General features: G+C 41.2%; 1 protein-coding gene and 1 long non-coding RNA gene across 2 annotated transcripts in view; one reads left to right on the forward strand and one right to left on the reverse strand.

Moving 5' to 3' along the window:
- Positions 1–674: 674 nt before the first annotated feature.
- rnpepl1.S (arginyl aminopeptidase (aminopeptidase B)-like 1 S homeolog) lies at positions 675–16,865 on the forward strand. The gene is made up of 11 exons (XM_018265594.2): positions 675–2,029; positions 3,642–3,782; positions 6,060–6,211; positions 7,189–7,305; positions 12,034–12,269; positions 12,540–12,653; positions 13,296–13,408; positions 13,684–13,792; positions 13,866–14,093; positions 14,420–14,562; positions 15,403–16,865. Exons 1-11 carry the CDS (start codon positions 1,037–1,039, stop codon positions 15,643–15,645), a joined length of 2,589 nt encoding a protein of 862 aa, XP_018121083.1. The 5' UTR covers positions 675–1,036; the 3' UTR covers positions 15,646–16,865.
- The window catches only part of LOC121394262, a 146,981-nt gene continuing 128,049 nt past the window's right edge, over positions 3,692–22,623 (reverse strand). The window contains exon 6 of the long non-coding RNA XR_005961597.1: positions 3,692–3,807. This is a non-coding gene — a long non-coding RNA (uncharacterized LOC121394262). The remainder of the gene's footprint in view (positions 3,808–22,623) is intronic.

Raw genomic sequence — 22,623 nt, forward strand, 5'->3', positions numbered from 1 at the left:
TAAACTATCTGGTAGCTAGGGTCCAAATTACCCTAGCAACCATGTATTGATTTGAATAAGGGACTGGAAGATGAATAGGAGAGGACCTTACTAGAAAAATGAGCAATAAAAGGTGGAAGTAATAATAAGTATGTAGCCTTACAGAGCATTTGCTTTTTAGATGGGGTCAGCAACGCCCATTGGAAATCTGTAAAGAGTCAGAAGAAAAAGGCAAATAATTATAAAACGTAATGATTATACTGCCTGCTTTGGTGCTAATAAGCATGTTATCCATTTTATTTAGTGATTTTAAGTCCATTTCTGGGGTCATTATGCAAGTTACCCATTTTATTTAGTGATCTAGGGTTAATTCACTCATTCATTTTTTGTAGCACTGGCATGTCTGTGGTTATTAGTTATCCATTTTCTGTAGTAATAAACTGGCTCGTCTGGGGTTAATTTGGCCATTATCCATTCAAATAAGTGATTATATAAGCATATCTGCGGTTAACATTGTTGTTATCCGTTTCATTCAGTGATTTTACTGGCGCATTTGGTGTCAATATAGTTGTTACCCATTTTCTGTAGTAGCGATACTGCCACTTCTGGGTTGAGTAACATGAGTGTGACATCTATGGGCGTGGCCACAAAATGGGCGTGGCAAAGCTCGTCCTCTTTTTATTTTTCAAAAGGGCGGTGAGTGATGTTATGTTAGTCACTATTGACATACAAAAGCTGACGCCTGAAACACAACATAGAATGCACATTGCCTAGTACCAAATAAAAGTGCTTTGACGCTTGGCATATATGACAGTTGCTCTCAGTGACAGGCAGGGCATTCTGCTTGCTCTAATTCCAGTCACAGTGCGCCGCCATCCGTCACTGGGTTTGTTTATGTCAGGCCTCGCCCTCTGTCTGTCACTTCCTGTTTCAGGCCGGCCGGTCTCAGCTGCGCCTTCTCTCAGTTTAGGCCTGTGGGGTCCCGATGGATTTTACTTAGCTTTTACCGGCTGCGGTGCGTCTGCCTCTCCCGTTGTACACTCAGAATAGTGCAGCAATGGCCTCGGCCGCTACTTGCCCCGCTCTCTGCTGCTGCTGCCGCCCTCTACACACACGGCCTGTCACGGGCAGTCCTGTTGCTCCTGTTCCCCCTGCGCCGCCAGACCCCGCTTCGGCCTCCAGTTTTCAGCTTTATCGCTTACACCACTTCCATCTGGGCCTGGAGCTACGACCGGAGTCCCGGGAGCTGGCCGGTTGTTTAGTGTTAGAACTCAGCTGTCTCCTGCCAGGAGGTCCGGCTCTCGTCCTGGACACACACCCAGCAACCAGGGTGAGTTCAGTGAGGTGCCGAAGAACAGGGGGAGGAGAGGGGGAGAGCACGGAGCGCTCATATGCCTACACCAGCTCACTGAGCAAACACATTGGCCGCTATAACGAGTGCTCCTGGCCTGCACAAGAGGATTGTGTGGGACTTCCAAAGCCTCCATTCAGCCCCCAGTCATGTGATGGCTTGTGGTATGTTACACCCGAGTCTCCCTTGCCAAGTCTGCCTCCTTCAAGGTGCTCTCCTGTGGTAACCCCCGAGCCCCTCGACCTGTCTGCACCCAGTTCTCTCATGGACTCTCCTAATGACAAGGCCACTCCATGCCCACCTTTAAATGGCCACTGTCCTCCATCAACTGCCTCCAGACGTGGGTGCCTAAATCCTCAGCCCTCCTTATATGGCTGTCCTCCACCAGCTGATTTTCTATTCCATTCCTCCTCGTGTTATACTTTGTCCCCAGACGCTGAGGGCAATGGTGTTCCACCTGCTACAAACCCAAACTTGCCATCTGGGGAGCTGCTGTCCAACACACTCAGTGCCCCCTGTGTGCTTCATAGTGCCAAGAACTCCGTTCCCCCTTATTCTACTTGTTGCTTCCCATTGGACTTCAGGGTTGAAGAATTCACAGACTATGGATCTGCACTTACCATCTCTGTGCCCGAAAACCTACGAACTAATGAAACGTTCCAAGTTATTATTCATTATATCACTGGTGAAGGGCCTGCGGTGAGTCTTGTATACTGTTTCATGTAAAAGGCTAGATTCTTTCTGACCCACAATACTGAATTCATGTTTAATTTGCAGGTGTATTGAAACTAATTATACCCAGTGCAGCATACATATGCTAGTATGGGGATACACAATAAGATCACTCCTTGGCGAATGGGCGGAATTTTCCCTGATGTGCCCACCATCTAGTGATGTGCGGGCTGGCTCTGTACCCGCGTGTCGGGTGAGTTTGGGCTGACTCCTGCACAAAATGTTTGGGTCGCGGGCAGGTCCCGCCCGCCCGCGACCTAGCAATTCCGGCTTCAGGCGCCAGAATTTATAGACTTCTGTCCACCCTGACCCTTTTGTGACGTCACTGTGGGTCGGGCGCAGGTCTGTAAATAGAGCGCAGCAGCGGGCCAGGTGCGGTTTGGGCGGGTTAGGGTCAGGTGCTGGGCGAGAAATTCTCAACCTGCACATCACTACCACCAACAGCAGGGCGATAGCGGGTTAATCTGAACGTTCAGCCCTAGGGCCCAACTATCGGATTACAACGAAAAGAGTGAGCACCAACGGGACAAGGACCACATTAACTAGCCGATGTGGTCCTCAATCGCCAGAAAAATCAAACCCAGAGACCTGTTGGAAGCCCCCATACACTGGCACATAATCTGTGAATCAGCTAAGGTGGGGGTTAGGGGTTGGCAGACAAAAGTACGTGCCTAGTGCCCCCATCACCAACACCACCACCGTTGCACCTAAGCCATGTGCTTCCTCTGTCCACCCCTAGTTTTAGCCCTGATGGAACTGTTGAATAAAGAAATATTACTTGTCATGTGCCATCACAGTATTATTCACCAAGTGCACATAAGAATACAATTTCATATACAGGTGCGAGTCCTCGAGTTGCATACACCAGACTTACATAAAACTCATACTTGCATACGGAGGCTATTACAGTAATGTAATGTGGTTTGCTTGACCTTTATTAGCATTTAGCTTTAATAAACCACCTGCCCCAATACCCTTTGGAATGTGTTGTCTACTGCACCGCACAGAAAGGTAAAAATACATATGTCAAGACAAACATCTGTCTAAGTTGCATTTAATAAGTAAATGTATATGTTTCATCTTAACATACAAATTCTGTACATGCGGTACACAACACCCAGTTTAGAGCTGCTATTCTAAACAACTTTTTCATATACCATATGTAATTGCTGTTGCAGTTTAATGGCAAATGTTGTAAGGTCAAGCAGTGCAATGGATAGCAAGGCACAAACAGAGCTTTCATTAGTGAAAATAGTAGATGAATAGGAGAGTGTCTATAGAAGGATAGAGATAAAAGGTAACAATGCAAATGCAGCCTGACAGAAAATCTGTTTGTTGGTTTCCCCCGTTTGTGACCGGAAAATGACTTTAAATTGCATTCTGGAAAGAGACATTGAAAGGAAAAGCAAATAATGTTTTTTTAAATATGTTTTAAATTGATAAATATCTTAAAATTGTGCTATGTGACATTATTCAAGGTTCAAGCTTTGGAACAAAGAAAACAAGTGCAAAGATGTCCTTTCTGTTTCATAGGAATGGGAAAGCAACTGTGTCACTTTAGTTCCACAATTATTTTCAGGTATGGTGGTTGGATCCAGAACTTTCCTATGGAGGCTCTCAGCTGTTTGTCTTCACTCAGGGACACTCTGTCTGTAACCGCTCCTTCTTCCCCTGCTTTGATACTCCAGCTGTCAAGTGTACTTACTCCGCTTCAGTCAAGGTAAATATTTCAGTAGTCCCATTTTCTGAAATGCATAACAGAATATATATATTAAAGGTAAAGTCTAAATCGCTGGGGGTGTAGGTTTCATCTCAGTGAGCACCATGGAAAGATCCTCTTTTTCTGCTTCTAATTTCTTCAATGCCAGGGGTAGATGCATGCACAGTAGAGTGTAGAAGCCAGCTTTTTTTGTTCTGCTCTTCACTCTACTGTGCATGCATACCCATGCAAAGAAGAAAGAAGAGTATCAGTCTGTGGTGCTTGCCCTGGCCGCTTCAGTTTTTGCTAACAGGAGCACCAGCCTCAAGTAAGTGATTACAATTGCTTTTGCACTCCCTGATGATTATACCTTCTTTCTCCTTTTATGTGTAAAGTTTTTTTTTTAGGAACTAAGATGCAAATATACTTCAATTCCTATTACAATAAGCTGTCTTTTTAATTAGGATTCTAGGGTAGTTCACCTGTACTGAAGTCATTTGAATACTATAATACCGTATTTTTGTGTTATATTTATATTGGAAGTAGGCACTTTTGTGACTGTTAACTTCTGCAGCATCCCTTTAAGACAACGGTCCCCAACCTTTACCCATGAGCCACATTCAAATGTAAAAGGAAGCATGAAGAAAGGAATGTGATTGACTAGCCCCTATGTGGACAGGCAGCCTACTGGGTTCTCTGCTTGACAGTACACCTATTTTTTAAACCAATTAAAACTTGCAACCAAGCCAATAATTCAAAAATAAGCATCTATTTTGAGGAAACTGAGAGCAACATGTTGCTTGCAAACCACTGGTTGAGGATCACTGCACTAAGATTTAATCAACCCTTATGGAAGGCAAACAGTGGTTTAATAAATGAGTAAATAATTATATAGTGGTATTAAAGTATGGAGATTCAAATTACAGAAAGATCCCTTAACCCCAATTCCCAAACATTCTGAATAATGGTTCCATGCCATTGTTTATTAATTTTTCAGCTTATATCATCTCTTATTTATCTTTGTAAAGAAAATATTGTAGTTGCTATGCTAATGGATCTATTGGGTTTAATGTTTAAATAACCTTTTAATAAACTGAAAGTATATAAACCCAAATTGCAGACGAACCCCAGGTCCTAAGCTTTCTGGATAATAGGTTCCATACCTGTATAGGAGAAGGTTGGCAGATCAGCAAGCCTGGTTGCAAATTCGTCTTGTCCATTTTACTATTTACCTTCCCCATCCATAGGTGATGCTATTTCTAGATCTATGATCACATCACTTTCACTTTATGGTTCAAATTTTATAGGTCATTCACCGTTTTATGGTCAAAATCATGAAGCAGATGAAGCTGTTGCAATTTGTATGGGGTATTGGGTGTGAGGAGTGAAAATATGCAGAATGTGACGCATGCAAATCTGTGGCATATAAATAGTTACTGTTTTTTCCTACATGTTCAAAAGCCAAATACTTTCTGTTTTTATCATGTTTGTCCATCTTGTTTAAGTGACAGTGAGAAGTCACACAGATTGCATTCCAGAATACACCCCAAGTGAAACTTTCTCTGCTAAACCTATAGGAGGACATTGCAAGACATATATTTGAGTTTAAAATCATTCCTAAAGTAAAACGATACCCCCCCCCCGAACAATGTAGCCCTCTAAAAAAAATATATATATTGCATGAAACTGCTCGTATGAAAAGTCCTGCTTCATGTAAATAAACCATTTTTATAATACAGGTATGGGATCCATTATCCAGAAAGCTCCAAATTATGGAAAGGTTGTCTCCCATAGACTCCATTATAATCAAATAATCCAAATTTTTAAAAATTATTTTCTTTTTCTCTGTAATAATAAAACAGTACCTTGGAAGCAAAACCAGCCTGTTGGGTTTATTTAATGTTTACATGATTTTCTAGTAGACTTAAGACGGTATATATACCAGTTTATGATAGTTTAGTTTATATCAAATTTTCTGTTGCTTAAGTATTCATTTTGGGGGTATAGTTTTCCTTTTACACAGGGCAGCTATCATTATATATATATATATATATATATATATATATATATATATATATATATATATATATATATATATATATATATATATATATATATATATATATATATATATATATATATATATATATATATATATAGCAATTCACTATAGTTCCTGTTTAAGGCTGAAGCTGTTTACATATAAGTTTGTATAGGTTGTGAGGAATAGTTTTTCTTGTATTAGAAATGTCTAGGTCTATTCTTTGACCCTAACTTAGGTTTGTTTGTTTATGGCAGGCTCCTGCTGGAATTCAAGTACTCATGAGTTGCACTCATAGTTATTTCATAGAGGAGTTAGGTGTCTCTCACTTCTACATGGAGCATCCTGTTCCTGCCTACTTGGTGGCCCTAACAGCTGGTCACCTTCTACCTGCAGACATTGGTCCCAGGTGAGAAAAGTTAAAAACAATGCCTTTAAATGAGTATTGAAAAGCTGCACAGAATTTCTTTCATTCAGCAAACAGACAATATTTGTGTAGTGTTCCTCTATGGAACTATGTATTGTTTTACACAAACGGCACCATCACATCCACCAAGATGACCATCTGTTCCAGGGAAATGTAGCTATGCTATATTACTTTTTTATGTGCTTTCTATTTAAGGAATGTGCAGCAAGATTAACATTTGTGTTTTAGGCCTCGCTTTTTTGTTGCAGAGTTTATTCAAGAGTCAAACAACAGGTATATTACATTAAATATATCCTACCTGCTTTAGCTTAATTTTGTCTTTGTCTGTCTGTGTAGAAGGTGGCACATGCACACAGTGTTCTAGTGTGAGGCTGTATCTGCAATGTCTGACTGGTGCATTGGGGGCCCACCAGGTCAGCAACACCGTGGCCCTCCTCGCAGCCACCAGGGCTTACCTCCCGACAGCCAACCTCCTCCCTCCCCCAACTCTCGCCACGTTGTATAACATTGCTTACCACTGAACTCCTTCCTTCTTCCTAAAAGGAGGCAGCTGATTTTTGGAGGCCTGAACTGGCAGGCCCATCGAGTTTTTTCCCTGTGACCTGCCAGTCCAGTCCGAACCTGTATATGGGCTAATATGTAACAGCCTATATATGTACAGGTACAACATGTCTGCAATAAGTTGGCTAAGAATTGGGGTTCTGCTGTAGTTTTAAACCAGACACCAGAGGGACCATCCAGACCAACAATGCATGGAAGTATAGTATTGATATTTGTTTGAGGATATCTTTATTGTGATAGGACCACAGAATTTTGGGATTCATACATGTATATTTTACAGGCAACAGTTCGACATAAGTTTCATTCTGCTATTCGGTATTTTCATTTACTATTTTTCATTCTGGTATTCTTGTATTTTTGAATGTTTATAGTATTTTCCTCCATGTGCCACTCTGTAGGAGTCGGGTATGGGCTGAACCCTGTGTACTGCAATTAGCAGTGGCAAAGTTGGCTGGCCGAGTAGAGCAATGGCTGCAAGCAGCAGAGAGTCTTTATGGTCCGTATATATGGGGAAGGTAAGAGAAGAAGCCCATGTAGCTAAAACTTATTCACATTACACATTGCTCCCAAATTTTCCGGAGTGTACTTGAAAATGCACAGTGTGGGTCGTCATATTCTAAAATAAAGAGGAAGCCCTAACTTCACATCAAGTACTCCGTACTCGCTGCTTAAAGGAACAGTTCAGTGTACAAATAAAAACTGGGTAAATAGATTGTATTTGCAAAATAAAAAATGTTTCTAATATAGTTAGCCAAAAATGTAATGTATAAAGGCTGGTGTGACTGGATGTCTTACATAAGACCCAGTACACTACTTCTTGCTTTGCATCTCTCTAACTTAGAGTCAGTCAGCGACTTTAAGGGTGGACATATGGGACATAACTGTTCAGTGAGTTTGCAATTTATCCTCAGCATGCAGATCAGATTCAAAAGCAACAGTTATGACCCTTGTGCCCTCCCCTCAAGTCACTGATTGGTTACTGCCTGGTAACCAGTCAGTGGAAAAAGAGAGAGCTGCAAAACAGGAAGTAGTGTTCTGGCTATTATGTTAGACATCCAGTCACTCCAGCCTTTATACATTACATTTTTGGCTAACTAACTATATTAGAAACATTTTTTATTTTGAACAGCCTATCTATTTACCCAGTTTTTACCAATTCCTTTAATATTGCAGTGCTAGAAAGGTTTATTCACCTTCCTAACACTTTTATCAGTTGTTGTTCAGCTTTCCAATTTTTATTTTTTACCCATTTTCCCAATATTCAAGTTTAAATTTTAATATTCCTGTATTTGTTGTTTCTAGTGATGTACGGGTTGACAAATTCTCAACCCACACCCGACCCTAACCTGACTCTTTAGGACCTGCACCTGACCTGCACATTTACTTAAATACCCATGCCTGTCACACCCCAGTATCTGACATCTCCGAGCAAATGGGGCAGCGAGTGTCTATAAATAGACGCAAATGGACATGGAAGTGGGAAACTGTTAGGTTTCAGGCAAGAAGGGCAGCAGGAAGAGTTGGACCCGCACTGAATATTTTGGCCCTAATATTTTGTGTGGCGGCTTCAGGTCAGCCGCATATCACTAGTTGTTTAAATCTGACAGTTTCATAATCCAGGTGCAGATTCTGAACTGTTACAATCTGAACTGTTACAATTTGCACATGTAGTTGATACATTTATCAGCAGAATCTGTGGAATATTAGCAATTGTATAATTCTAAAAGCTGCCTTTAATGAAACTCAGGGATTCTGCTAAATTAACAGCCACAGTTAAAAAATGTATCCACTAAATAAATACATTTAGAACCGTTTACAGTTGTCAAACCCCTCCCAGAGCTGCTTCAGTAGGACATAAGGTGAAAAATTATATTATACTTCAGTATTAGAAAAATAGAAAATAAAGAGTAATTGAAATAAAAAGTCTTTATTTCTGGTGAAAAAAGCTAAAAACAAATAAACTGAAAAAGTATTGGAAGGTGAACAGCTCCTTTACAGGTTTAAAAACCTTTAAACCTCTAAAGGTTGAAGTGTTGGTTTTGTTTTTTTCCCCCAGGCTGGTGCAGATTCTCCAAACAGGAAAGTGGGAAAAGCCTGGGGAAAATAACTTTAACATTTTGACCCCCCAACCCCAGATGAGATAGCATTTCCTTATCCTTTAACCTCAGACTTGAGCTCCGCTGAGCTTACTTTGCACCAATATGTGGGTAGTGAATTAAGGACACTTTCAGGGTTAATCACCTATGCGGGGGGGGGACGACTATGTAGGGTAGTGGTTAAGGGGTATTATTATTGGGGGTTTAGTGCCTACCAACATCCTGCTGTACAACATAGTTAATAAATAAACAGCTGTTTGCTGATCATGAACCTTTGCTACATCAGACAATCATAATATAATACTATATAATATAATACTATGTATATGTTGCCTACACAGAGGCATATTTATGAAAGAATGAAAATTTAGTTAACTAGATGAGAATTCTTTAGCTATCATTATATAGGTATTATGGGGCATAGTTATCAAAGATTAAAAGTAGACTGAAAAGACCTTTAGTGAGAACTTTATTTTCACTCTATTTTTACTTTGATAAATATGTCCTTAGAACACAGCCCCTTTAACATACATTGCATAATTGCAGCATGTTGGCATGCTAATGGGAAATGTCTTTGAATGTTTTGAGTAGAGTATTTTAGCCTAGTGCCAAGTGGTAGATGGTAGCTGGATAAAGGACATGGTGTTGGGATTTATCACATAATTTTGTCAACAATATTACTTTTAGGCAGGGCTGCCATCAGAAATCACAGGGCCCTGCACAGCAAAATTTTCTGGGCCCCCCCTTGCCACCCCTCCCTTACCCATCAGTAGGAACGCCACACAAGACACAAGCGTTAAAACATTAAATGCCCCCCTACAAGTTGAAAAAAAGAACTTTGGTGCCCAGGGCCCCCCTACAAGTCTTGATGGTCAGGGCCTCCTACAAATTAAAGAAAAAAATTGGTAGCCAAGGACCCCCTACAAGTTTAAGCAAAAACATTGTGGCCAGGGCCCCTACAAGTTATTTAAAAAACACATTTGTCCAGGGCCCCTATAAATTATTAAAAAAAACATTTGGCCAGGACAGGGCCCCTACAAGTTATTTAAAAAAACACGTTTGTCCAGGGCCCCTACAAGTTAAAAAGAAAACCGCACTTACCTTAGCCAGGGAGTTCAGATGCTGGTATCTTCAGTTTCCTGTGCTCTGATTCGCCAGTGAAATGTAAGTCCCGGTAAAGCCGCATGGCGATTGGATAAAGTAGAGGGGCGGTTCAGACTAAACCCATCCAATCCCCATGCGGCTTTACCGGGACTTACACTTCACTGGCGAATCAGAGCACACAAAACAGGAAGCAGTCATCGAAACTCCACCCAGCCCTACCTTCCGAAGTCTGCAGCTCACTGATGACAGGGGCCCAGCTATGCAAGTAAGTGCAGCATGGCCGGGGCCCCCTTAACTCCCCAAATCATCGGGGCCCGGGACAGTAGTCCCCCCCTGATGGCGGCCATGCTTTTAGCTTCTCTGCATGATATATGCTTTGGTAATTTTATGCATATTAGGCAATGGGATCACTATATGTTGGTAAGTGCATGGAACTATTCAAAAGACCCTAAGAACATGTAAAGTAAGATCCTTTGAGTTGCAAGCCCCCAGCATTCAGATTTATTATAATTTATTTTATTTAAGTTTTTAGGCAATATTCAGAAATTAATGAAAACCACACACCTTACCATAGATCCCAGCCATTGGGAAATGGTCCTCAACCATTTTTACATGTGAGCCACATTCAAATTTAAAAAGAGTTGGGGAGCAACAGAAGCATAACAGTGTCCCTGGGGGCACCAAATAAGGGCTAAGATTGGCTATTTGTTAGCCCTTATGTGGACTGGCCACCTATACGAGGCTCCCTATGGTAGTTCACCTGGTTTTATGCAACCAAAACAAGCCAGGAATTCAGAAATAAGCACTTGCTTTGAGGCCACTGAGAGCAACATCCAATGGGTTGGTGAACAATATGTTGCTTATGAGCCACTGTATGTGGGATAATTATACATCATATATGTGGGATAAGTATACAACAGGGGGCAAATTTATCAATGGTGAAAATAAAAATTCAAATTTTTTTGTGGCCAAAACTGTGAAATTCAACTAGGGAGTTATTCAAATTCGATTTGAGTTTTTCAAAAAATTCAGTTTTGAATTTAAATTTCAAAGTGGTCTTGAATAAAAGCCTCAGGTGATATTACAGTAGGGAAAATATAGTTATATATATAGATATATAGATATAGATAGTTAGGCTATCTGTGCCGATTTGTGATGTTTGATACTTTTAGCAGTTTATGCACCTAGAGCACCAGTGCAGACCAGTAATTTTCAGAACTGTTACTCATGAGATATAGTTGAATGGACCTGGGATTTCGAAACATTTCTCATTTAAAGGGGAAGGAAACCTAGTCGGCGCAAAACTTCATACGGTTTCTCCCCAGGGAATAAATGAAAATATACTATTCAATGCTTTTATTTAACAATTTGTGACCTTGTAAGTGCACAAAAGCACCTTCGTTCTTTAATATTTAAAAAAACCTTTTTAATAAATCTTTTAGTATAATATGCCATTTTACTCCAAGGTACTGAGGATTTGTGTTTTTTTAGGGAAGTCAGTTTCTCCTCCAACAAACAGAAAGTTAAATTGTGAAACCACAGTCCTCACCGTCCTGCCTTCTTCCTCGTGTGGTGGCCCAGGGCCAAGATAGTAAAAACACCAGATAGGAGGGGGACAGTATCATCTAGATTCTATTTTCATTTTCCCTTCCATAAATCATGAATTGCTGGCTCTTTTTTAGCTGATGAACTCACCTTTTATAAATCTCTATGTATTAAGCACAAGCACTTGATTAGATTCGTTTTGATTAGTTTAAACTGGAATTATAATTAATTGGCTGCGCTGATTACACTGATCTGTTTTTTTTTTTTTAATCAAATCCATGAATTGATTGATGTGTTGGCATGGAATTGATTCATAAACTATTGCACTTTGTGTGAGGTACTAAGCACTTTTAATAATTGATGTACTATATGGTTAATCAACTTATTTAAATCAACTCAAAGTAAATAATCGGAGAGTGTGGGGTTTTAATACTACTTTATTTTTTTATATCATTTTCAGGCTGTCATGAGTTAACTGTGACCTTTAACCTCTTTTAGGTATGATATAGTCTTCCTGCCCCCTTCCTTCCCAATTGTTGCGATGGAAAATCCATGCCTGACATTCGTTATCTGCTCCATTCTGGATAGCGAGGACTTCCTGCTTATAGATGTTATTCATGAAATTGCACATGGCTGGTTTGGAAATGCAGTGACAAATGCAAGTTGGGAGGAAATGTGGTTGAGCGAGGGCCTAGCAACCTATGCCCAGCGTCGCATCACTACGCGAGTATATGGTGAGGAGCCAAATGACTGATTTATATCACCTCAGTCTATAATTTGCCTAGGCTTTAAACTGTCTGCATTTTTGTTTATCCAAGTCTCTATAAAACAGCCTGTATGTAAACACTGTTTTGTGTAAATATGCACTCATGAATACTGGAAATGTGCATCAATGCAAGAAGAGATATTTCTATCTGACCTACTTATATTCAGCATTTTGTCACGTACAGATTAATAACCCTGGCTATTAGTTCATCACCTGTTTTCTTTTATCTGTTACATAGGTGCTGCTTTTACTTGCCTAGAAACCACATTCCGGCTGGAAGCTTTACATAGACAAATCCGAATACTTGGCCAGGATACTCCATTGAGCAGATTACAAGCCAAACTGGATCCAGGTAAAACGGTTTCATTTGGAAACGGCTTTAAAGAAAATGAGTGCTAAGTGTGTCAAATGGATGCTGAATGTCCATGTTATATTCTCCCTCTTGATATAGACTACATAAGAGATGAGAAATATTTTGTATGCAATTGAAATTTAGTTAAAACTACATTGTTTGAATGAAGGCTGGCACAAGCATTCAAACAATTAGCTAGTGTATAAGCAGTTAGATTTCACATAACTGTCATGTCAACAACAATGTCCCAGCTTCTTGTCTGCCTGCTAAACTACAGGCTGAACTATACTCGGCTAAACTGAAAGATAAACTACCGCTAAACTACAGCCTGAACTATACTCGGCTAAACTGAAAGATAAACTACTGCTAAACTACAGCCTGAACTATTCTCCGCTTAACTGAAAAATAAACTACTGCTAAACTACAGCCTGAACTATTCTCCGCTTAACTGAAAAATAAACTACTGCTAAACTACAGCCTGAACTATACTCTCCACTGAACTAAAAGATATGTCTTGTGCTTGGAATTTTAGTATGTGACCTAAATGTGGCTGCAAGTGCCAGGCAGTTTAAATAATATTTACAATAACTTTACTTTGAAGAACAGTACAGTAATATTATATTTTTTTCGCTTGGTCCCCAGGTGTGAACCCAAGTAACCTCATGAACTTATTCACATATGAGAAGGGCTTCTGCTTTGTGCACTATCTATCACAGTTATGCGGAGATCCGGACAATTTTGATGCCTTTCTCAGGGTAACTATTACATAACTTCTGTAATGTTGTCACCCTCCTAAGCTGCATCATCAGAGGAGCACAAGTTTTCAGTCTATTAGTTGGCAAATCCTTATATATTTAGGCAACAGTCCGAGAGGAAGATGGCTCTGACATAACAGACTATAACCATGTCTGGCCAGTTAGTTTGCATTTCTTTATACTTTATAATTCAGAATGTTGTTATAAATTCCATTCATTTGTATGATTTACTATTCTTCCAGCAACATTTATTTTGTTTTTTGTTTTTTTTTCAGGATTACATTGAGAAATTCAAGTTCCGCAGTGTTGTGGCACATGAGCTTCTAGAGTATTACCTTCACTTTTTCCCCCATTTGAGAGATGAAACCACAGGAAGACATGAAGGTTAAAATGGGTTGGATATGGAAAAAATACAATTTAATGTGCCATCCTTTTATGATACTTTTCCCATTCTCAGGTCTGGAGTTTGAACGTTGGTTAAATGCCCCAGGACCTCCCCTTTCCCAGCCAGATTTGTCTCAGGGATCAGTGTTCACGGGACCTGTGGAGACCCTCAGTCAGCTTTGGATGTCTGAACCTCTGGATGTTGAAGCCGCTTCTTCATTTGCCAATATCACAGACTGGCAAACCTTTCAAACAGTGCTCTTTTTAGACAAGCTACTTGATAAATCTCCGCTTAGACCAGGTGACTGTGGATGCATATTCTCCATGTTAACACATGTTAAAGAATAATAGCCTTCCCTCATTGTCATACATTTTCTTCTATTGGTCTGCTATTTGGAGGTTAAGATTTATAAGTATGCAGTGATTAGTCACAAAATCTATGTGCCCCTTTACATTAAAATAAATCCATCTGTCCAAAAATTGTTTCTTAACTGTCTGCAAGCATCTTTTTATTCAGTATAAATTGTTTATATCAACTGCTTTTCACTTTTCTTCTTCTACATATACATGAAGAACAGACCATGTATCTGGCAGCATAGTTATTTGTGTTTCTGACTCATATTTCAGAGGTAATGATGCAATTGTCCCTGTGTTATTCTGCTGATCTGGCTACATTGAACACTGAAATTAGGATTCGATGGTTGCAGATTGTGGTGAGAAACAATTTCCAACCAGATTTGCCCCAAATACGTCACTTCCTGCTCTGCCAGGTAAGTTTGTGAGTGATGATAAATTAAGGCAATTGCAGCTTTATAGTTTATTATAGTTCGGATTTCTTTTGTTTCAGCCCAGTTCTAGGCTAACCCTTACCTTAGCATCATAAGACATACATAGACTGTTCTAACAGCTATTGGGCATGAGCAGTAGACATCTGCTCTGGTTAAGCATAAAATGAACTGATACCTCCTAAGAACTTGTCACAGGGCCCAGTGTTGATAAATGAACCCCACTGTCTAGAGCTGTTTACTCCAGTATGGAAAAGCATTCTAAAGAATACAAATGGTGTTCTAGCTTGCACTGTTGTGGTTAATCTATTGAAAATAAACTGCCTTGGTAGCTTTCCTTCCCCTTAAATGCTAAAGAAAAACGTCTGGTTCATACTCTACAGTGTGGACAGCACTCTGTGCTGAGAGCAGCAGAGCCTACAGCTCCATGTGCCCATAGCCTTTTTCACCCGTGAGCCACATTCAAATGTAAGAAAAAGTTGGGGAGCAACATAAGCATGAAAAGCATCCCTAAGGGATGCCAAATAAGGGCTGTGATTTTCTAATTGGTAGCTCCTATATGGACTGGTAGTCTACAGGAGGTTCTTTGACAGTACACCTAGCTTTTATACAATTGGAACTTGCCTCCAATCCAGGAATTGAAAAATAAGCACCTGCTTTGAGGTTACTGGGAGCAACATCCAAGGGTTTGGTGAGCAACATGTTGCTCCTGAGCCACTGGTTGGGGATCACTGGTTAGACCAGTTGAGCAGTTCTGTGTATATGTACACAAATAAAATCTACTCTATGCAGGAGTTTTAATGTTTATGTCTTTTATATTTACAGACATCCAGGATGTACACTATCCCGCTGTACGAGGACCTAAGCTCTGGGCCTTTAAAATCTTGTGCTTTAGAAATCTTTTATCAGACTCATGGACGGCTGCACCCAAACCTTCGCAAAACTATACAGCAAATCCTGGCTCAGGGTGGTTCAACGCTACAGCCTGAATCTGCTGTCCCTGTTCTGGCAACTGAGCTCTGTGCACAAAGTCCAAGCTCTCTCAGGGATGTGAATGTTACAGCATGACAGAGCTGAGGCTGCTACTTTGTACTAGTAACTGGATACTAATTTAAGCAGACTGTGCCTTGTGCTGTCTTTGTCTGTGAACATTGGGTTTATGCATAATGAACTTTGCACAGGAGGAGATAAGCCCTGTCTTTTGAACACTCAGGAGGGGGAAGAATAAAACCCCCAAGTTTAGAGAACTTTCCATACTTTAATCCTGAAGAAGGAAATGCCAACTGTTTATCTTACTGGGCTTCAAGAGTCTGCTATAGGTTAGCTGGATGTGTTTCAGAATTTCTATGCACCATTGCACCATCCAAATTATTTTAAAGTTTACACCTAAATGTGTTCAAATTAAACTTATTCAACTGTCATTTGTACATTTTAACATAGCTTTGCGATATTCTCTTTATATTGGCACTGTTCAAAACTGCCTTATATTGCAAACCTTTACAAAACACATTAAGTAAATGGCTACCTTGTGCTAGCTAGTCAGTGCACTCAATCACTGATAGGGTGGTAAGCGATATAATCTGAACAAATCAGATGGTTTTAGTAGATTTAAATTTAATTTTTGTGGTGTAAAGTGACTTTTAAGCTTTTGTTTCAGTAAGATATTTTATACATGCATACACCTGCTGCTGAGGATAGAACCTCTTCTTGTATTCATTTTTATTTTTTTTACCTTTTTTGGTCCCTCTACTTCCTTGATAATTTTAATTAGCGTTTTGTTTGCACTCATTCTTGGAGGGCCTGGATTGCTCTCCCGCAGTACCCCTGCACCCTCTTATTTGCAAACTGCAAGCAATAACACTGGAGTTCGGCTTCTTGAGTTGTTTTTACCCCTGATATTTTATGTGGAAGCCGAGGCTGGATAAAGCAACTCCAGCTTTTTCCCCCTGTGATTATTATCCCTTTGACTGCTGTTTGCTTTGCCAGTATCTCTGCTGAGGGAATTCTTTCACCTTAGAGCTGATTTGCACAGGCTGACTCGAGCCATGAACCCTTTACATTGACAGCTCTGTGTGCATTTTGTATACTTTTTAGATATGATTATTCCCTATTCCAATCTATAACTAACCTACACCTTTTTTTTTTTTTGCTGTGGCTTAGATAAGTTTTTAAAGCTCACATTTACTAGCTGGAGGTGAAATACCTGTTTTGTTAATCAGAATTACACCGACTGTTTCATTTTTAAAGTAATTTTAAAGTAGAAAATTAATAAACAGTGCTGGACTTCACCTGCTATTTTGCTGGTTGATCATTTTACAAAACATATTTTCTTCTGAAGCAAATAATTGTTTTTAAGATTCTTCTAGTTAAAGAGGTTGTACACTTTCCGAAAACATTTTTTCAATTGCTTTCCATCTTTTATTTTTTACCATTTTTCCAAAATGTAAGTTTTTGTTCCTGTCTCTGATGTTTTAGTTTGGCAGCTCTGTGATCTAGAGTCCTGCATCAGGAATACCCCCGCAAGGTGGTCAGGTTTTGGGCAAAAATTTGTGCCTGATTGTGCGGGCAGTCCACTGATAACCCGTCTCGGTACCGGGCTATGTTGCAGGACTGGTCCCTCTTACCCTCTACTGAGTTTTGTTAAGATTTCTTTCCTTACGTAGCGGATAAGGGTCAGTGCGATGGTTTTCGCGGGTGCCGGATCAAGGGGATGAGCAAGCTGTTTGCTGGCGGGGTTGGGTAGTGGTTCTGGGTGGGAGGCATAGTGGGTGGCGGCTGCAGGTCCGGGTCAGGCACAGGTCTGCCAAATTGGACCCGTGCAGGAGCATTCTGAACAGTTGCAATTTGCTACATTAGTTGATACATTTCTCATCAGTATCTTTAAAAGCAGCTGTTAGAATTGATACAATAGTTCCTAAGAGGGCAAAAATATCCCCAACCAAAGGTGTGGGCTTTTTTTCTCTAAAATTACCCCCCACCAGCACTAGGACTGTGCGACCGGCGGAAATGTGCTTCTGATGTCACGGGTATAATGAGCAAGTTGCGGAATTCGCTCATTATGCACATGCATGTGCCCCAACATGGTTGAGTTAAATGTCGCAGAAAACAATATATACAGAAAAAGAAAAAAAGGAATATATAGGCCATATGTAGAAAAACTAGAACACTGTATATATCCTTCTCTGCATAAAGTACAAGCAAGTAGTAAAGGAGCTCTACCGAGAATCCACTGTCCCGCTGCTCCTCTGCTGTGCTGCCTGCAACCGGGATCATCTCCACTGAGGTGCAGACAGATGTGGAGGACTTTGGCGATGAAACGCAAGATTTTACATTTTGCGAAAAAATATGCTGTACATGCAGCGCAGCAGAGAAGGGGAGCGATGAGGCAGCAGATTCTCAGCCTACGAATGTGTGGTCACAGCCTTAATGTCAATAATACTTTTGTGTGTGGTGTCTTAGAATGGTAAACAGCCTCTTCTGCAGAGTTTAATGTCCTAATGCAAAAAGTTTAGGAAAAACATTCCCTTTCTCAAGTCCTATAGGGTGGAGAACCCCATTTTCCCCATGTAATAAAAGGCACTAAGTTTGCCCAGGAGCAGTAACCCATAGCAACCAATCGGCAGGTAGCACACATCTTATTGGTTGCTATGGGTTACTGCTCCTGGGCAAACCTAGTGCCTTTTATTACATATGGGGTAAAAGTCTTAATTGGAAAATAAAAAAAGCTCCGCTTCTGGGATTACAAGAAAACCGACAATGGCAGATTTTTATTCAGTCCCCTACAAGTTATAGTGTCCAATGTAAAAATCCATTTGATTTCAAATTGTAGTAATGCCAATCCCCATCTCCCCCCCCCCATCTCTCAAAATTGTTATGTGGTCAATTAACATACAATATGTCTAAACTGTGACATTTGATATTTTGCCCCTAGAAAATCTTTTGCAATAGGTTGGTCTGCTTTCTCAATGGCAAGTGTTGACCTGATTGTGTACTGATGATGTTAACCCAAGCGACCTACAGTGTTCAGAATAATAGCAGTCTGACATCACTAACATGATCACTGTTTTTGGTAGAAATTATATTTTTAAATGGCAAATAATTTACTACCTTTAGTAGGTGTATTAGAGTAATAGAAAGCCAACAGACACAACAGCCATGACATCCATGCTGCTGATTCTGTGTAGTTAAATCATTAATTGAGGCTTGATTCAAGGAAGGAAGGCAGCAAATGTTGTGCATGCAGGTTATAGAACATTTCTCTCTGAAAATCTGAGTAAAACGGGTCATTCCAGACATTGTTCAGAAGAACAGCATGCTTTGATTAAAAGTTGATTAGAGTCACCTATATTACCTGGCCTCGCAAATTTATTACCTCCACTGGTGCCTTAACCCTGACCCTTATAACCCCAACTCGCAGTTGCAGGCCCTCCTTGTGGCCTCGTGGGAGGGTCTTCGCAATTTCCCATACCGGTCCCTTAAAGACTACAACTCTCTACCAACTACGTTAACCACCCCTCATAAAGCTTGGATGTTAGCCCTCAAGGTGTTGGGTTGTGAGCCTCCAATACTGTCCCCCCACTTGCCCCTGTGGGGAAACTCCCACTTACCTCACCTCAGAACCCTGCCAGACTCTGTCTTCTGGCCACTCCACGGAATTAAGTGCCTAAAGGACCTCCTTGACCCGCAAACGTTCCACACATTCCCTGCTCTTCAATGCAAGACCCACCCCACGCCTATTCTGCTATTCCAAAATCTCCAGTTACGACATGCCTTTCACTCCCAGTTTCGCTCCCTTACCCCCCAGCAATCCTCCCCGACTATAGAAGATATTCTCCGGGACCCTAGCCCCTCCAAATTGGTGTCCAGACTCTACCACCGACTTCTCCTATCTGGTCCCAAACCATTCCGAACTGTCCAAGACTGGTGGACTACTAAAATTGTTGGTCTTACTCAGGATGATTGGGAGGAGGCAATAGACAATGTATACGCTGGTCTTATCTCTCTCAAGGATAAGCTGGTACAGTATAAAATTCTACACCATGTATATATAACCCCTATCCGCCTTAAACAAATGGGCCGAGTCCCTCTTGACAACTGTCCCAGGTGCCAGCAACCGGGTGCGGAATTTTTCCATTTAATATGGGAGTGCCAACACATCTTCGAATTCTGGACTAGAGTGGTACACTACTTAGCGGATAACCTAGAGTTTCCGAGGGTCATCTCCCCTACTGTTTGCCTACTAGGGGTCTTGGAGGAATTGGTCCCAGCCAAATACCCTAGACTTGCCTTCCGCATCCTCCTCTTCTACGCACGGAAGACGATAGCAATGCACTGGATGGGCAACCTCCCACCCTCTCTTAGTGCCTGGATACGCCTGGTTAATAGTGTGATACCTCTATATAAACTTACGTATGAATCTAGGGGTGCCCTAACGAAATTTGACAGCATTTGGGGCCCATGGGCTGACGTGGATCCAGACCCCCTGGATTGAGCCGTCTCAGAGCATCCCTCTTAGCAGTGGTGATAGAGGGTTCCCTAGCCCTGGCCGGTCAGGGAAGGCCTTAATCATTGTGTTGTAATTATTTTACATCTCTTTTTTAGAAGTACTACCTACCTGTTCTGCATAGAGTCCAATTTGGTTTTCTACTTCTGCTATGTACCTTCCTTGTGTCAGTTTGCTCAACAGTTTGTACTGTGTGTCTGTATGTTGTGTTCAAAAGGAAATAAAACTTACCTTTTAAAAAAAAAAAAGTTGATTAGAGAGGGGAAAAGCATATAAAGAAGTGCAGAAAATTTTAGGCTGCTCAGCTACAATGATTTCAAATGCTTTAAAATGGCAACCAAAACCTGAAAGAAGTGGAAGAAAATGAAAAACTACCATTCGAATGCATAGAAGAATAGCCAAAGTGGCAAAGCCAAGCTATCGGCAGGAAGCCCTCGCAAAGTCCCATTGTTGAAAAAAAGTTATGCTGAAGAGCTTACAGAACACATTGAGTGGCCTAAAGAGAAATGGCGCAACATTTTGTGGACTGATGAAAACAAGATTGTTCTTTTTGGGTCTAGGGGCTGCAGACAGTTTGTCAGACGACCCTCAAACACTGAATTCAAGTCACAGTACAGTGTGAAGCATGGTGGCACAAGCATCATGATATGGGGATGATTCTCATACTATGGTGTTGGGCCTATTAATCACATACGAGGGATCATGGATCAGTTTCTATCAAAATTCTTGAAGAGGTCATGTTGTGTTACACTGAAGAGGAAATGTCCTTAAAATGGGTGTTTCAACAAGACAAAGACCCCAAACACACCAGATTAAAGTTATGGAGTGACCAGACCAATCCCTGGATCTTAATCCAATAGAAAACTTGTGGGGTGACATTAAACATACTGTTTCTGAGGCAAAACCAAGAAATGCAGAAGAATTGTGGAATGTAACAGGTGGCAGAAGTTGGTCGACTCCATGTAACACAGATGTGCAGCAGTTCTCAGAAACACTGATTATACAACTAAATATTAGTTCAGTGATTCAAAGGAAAGCAAAATCTTGAAACATTTTTCAGTTAATACAGTGAATATTTGAATTTGTAAAGAAGAATGCTGCCATTTGCCTGCCTGAAACAGTTGCCCTGTGTCATACCAATGCAACTATGAGATTTTCTTCTAGTTTGAATAGTGAAACGTAGTAGTCACACACTGCATGTAAGAGAGTCTCTTGATACACTTAATACATTTGAGGAAATTGTGGCATGGTGTGTTTGTGTATTGTTTTTATCTTGTGAAACCTGAAATCAGCCTGCTGAAATATGCAGGTCGGATATCAGCCCCCAAAGTGAGCATTATCCTCTTCTCCTGCCTGGACCCTGAGCTTATACATACAGTCCTGAGGGCTACTCTCCAGAGCAGCGACCTTGGATCACTCTTTAATAATCATATGCAAATTAGGCAATGGTTCTCATTAAAGCATTCAATTCATTATGTCAGCCTTCAAATAAGCAGCCCCAGAACTTCCAAACCATTGTGGATGTGCTGCCCCCTAAAATCCTGCTACCCTAGGCCCAGACATTTCCAAAAATCCAGGCCTGGGTAAAGGAATATACACAGGGTGGGGGCATTGACTACAAATGGAGCAGGAAAGCAACAGCAGTGAGGAAATGACCTGCTGTAGGTAGGGTTGTCACCTTTTTTTAAAAAAAAAAAATTACCGGCCGGTGGGAGGCGGGAACAAAAAGGGGCAAACCATGACACAAAGGGGGCGGAGTCACACACAGTGCTATAAAAGGGGGCCGAGAAACATGCGCGATGGCCAGAAGCCTGAAAAACCAGGTAGGTACTGCATAAATTTGGGTCGGCCCAATGGCTTTTTTTAAGGGTATTACAAATTACCGGCAACTACATTGCCTTGGAAGGTGTTTTACCGGCTAGGCCGGTAAAATACCGGCCTAGTGGCAACCCTAGCTGTAGGAGGAGCACTCAGGTTGTAGGTATTAGTGGAGAGAAATGGTCTGATAAGTTTTACAAATATCCAATTAGGTATCTAGTGCTCCACAGAGCTATAATCTGCCTTCATTTGGCTCCTGATTAATCACCAGATCCAGGGAGTGTTTGCAAACAGGTTCATCCTGCACCTACAATAGGAAATAGGAATCGAGATACTAAATGACCTTCACAGAGCTTTGGTCTAATGTTGGTGGGTCTTTGCAGAGGCAAAGCCCTGATGCTTTCAAAGGGTGGAGGCACAGCAGAGCCTATGTTTAGAAATGAGGACGTGGGAGAGGCCTACAGGCAAGCCCGGGTTTGTGGCGAGGCCACATAGGCCCGGGCCTAGGACGGCAAAAAATAGGGGTGGCATGCCGCCCAGCCGCATTGTGGGGATGTGTGTGTCACCATTCAAGAAAACCAGCTGCACCGGCGCTTTTTCGCCGGCGCACTGGGAAGGGGTAGTGTAGGCGGGCGCTAGGACCGCGCGACCGCCTGGTCGGACCACGCGGCTGGGAAACAAATCCGGCACTGCCTACAGCCTTGGAAAGAGGGAGCTGCTGTAAG

This window comes from Xenopus laevis, chromosome 5S, assembly GCF_017654675.1.
Source record: "Xenopus laevis strain J_2021 chromosome 5S, Xenopus_laevis_v10.1, whole genome shotgun sequence".
Lineage (NCBI taxonomy): Eukaryota > Metazoa > Chordata > Amphibia > Anura > Pipidae > Xenopus > Xenopus laevis.

Excerpts from the sequence above, each read along its gene's own strand:
- rnpepl1.S (XM_018265594.2), top strand. The coding sequence starts at position 1,037 with ATGGCCTCGGCCGCTACTTGCCCCGCTCTCTGCTGCTGCTGCCGCCCT. Across the intron at positions 6,212-7,188 it reads CCTGCAGACATTGGTCCCAG|GAGTCGGGTATGGGCTGAAC; the intron begins GTGAGAAAAGTT and ends GCCACTCTGTAG. Across the intron at positions 7,306-12,033 it reads GGTCCGTATATATGGGGAAG|GTATGATATAGTCTTCCTGC; the intron begins GTAAGAGAAGAA and ends AACCTCTTTTAG.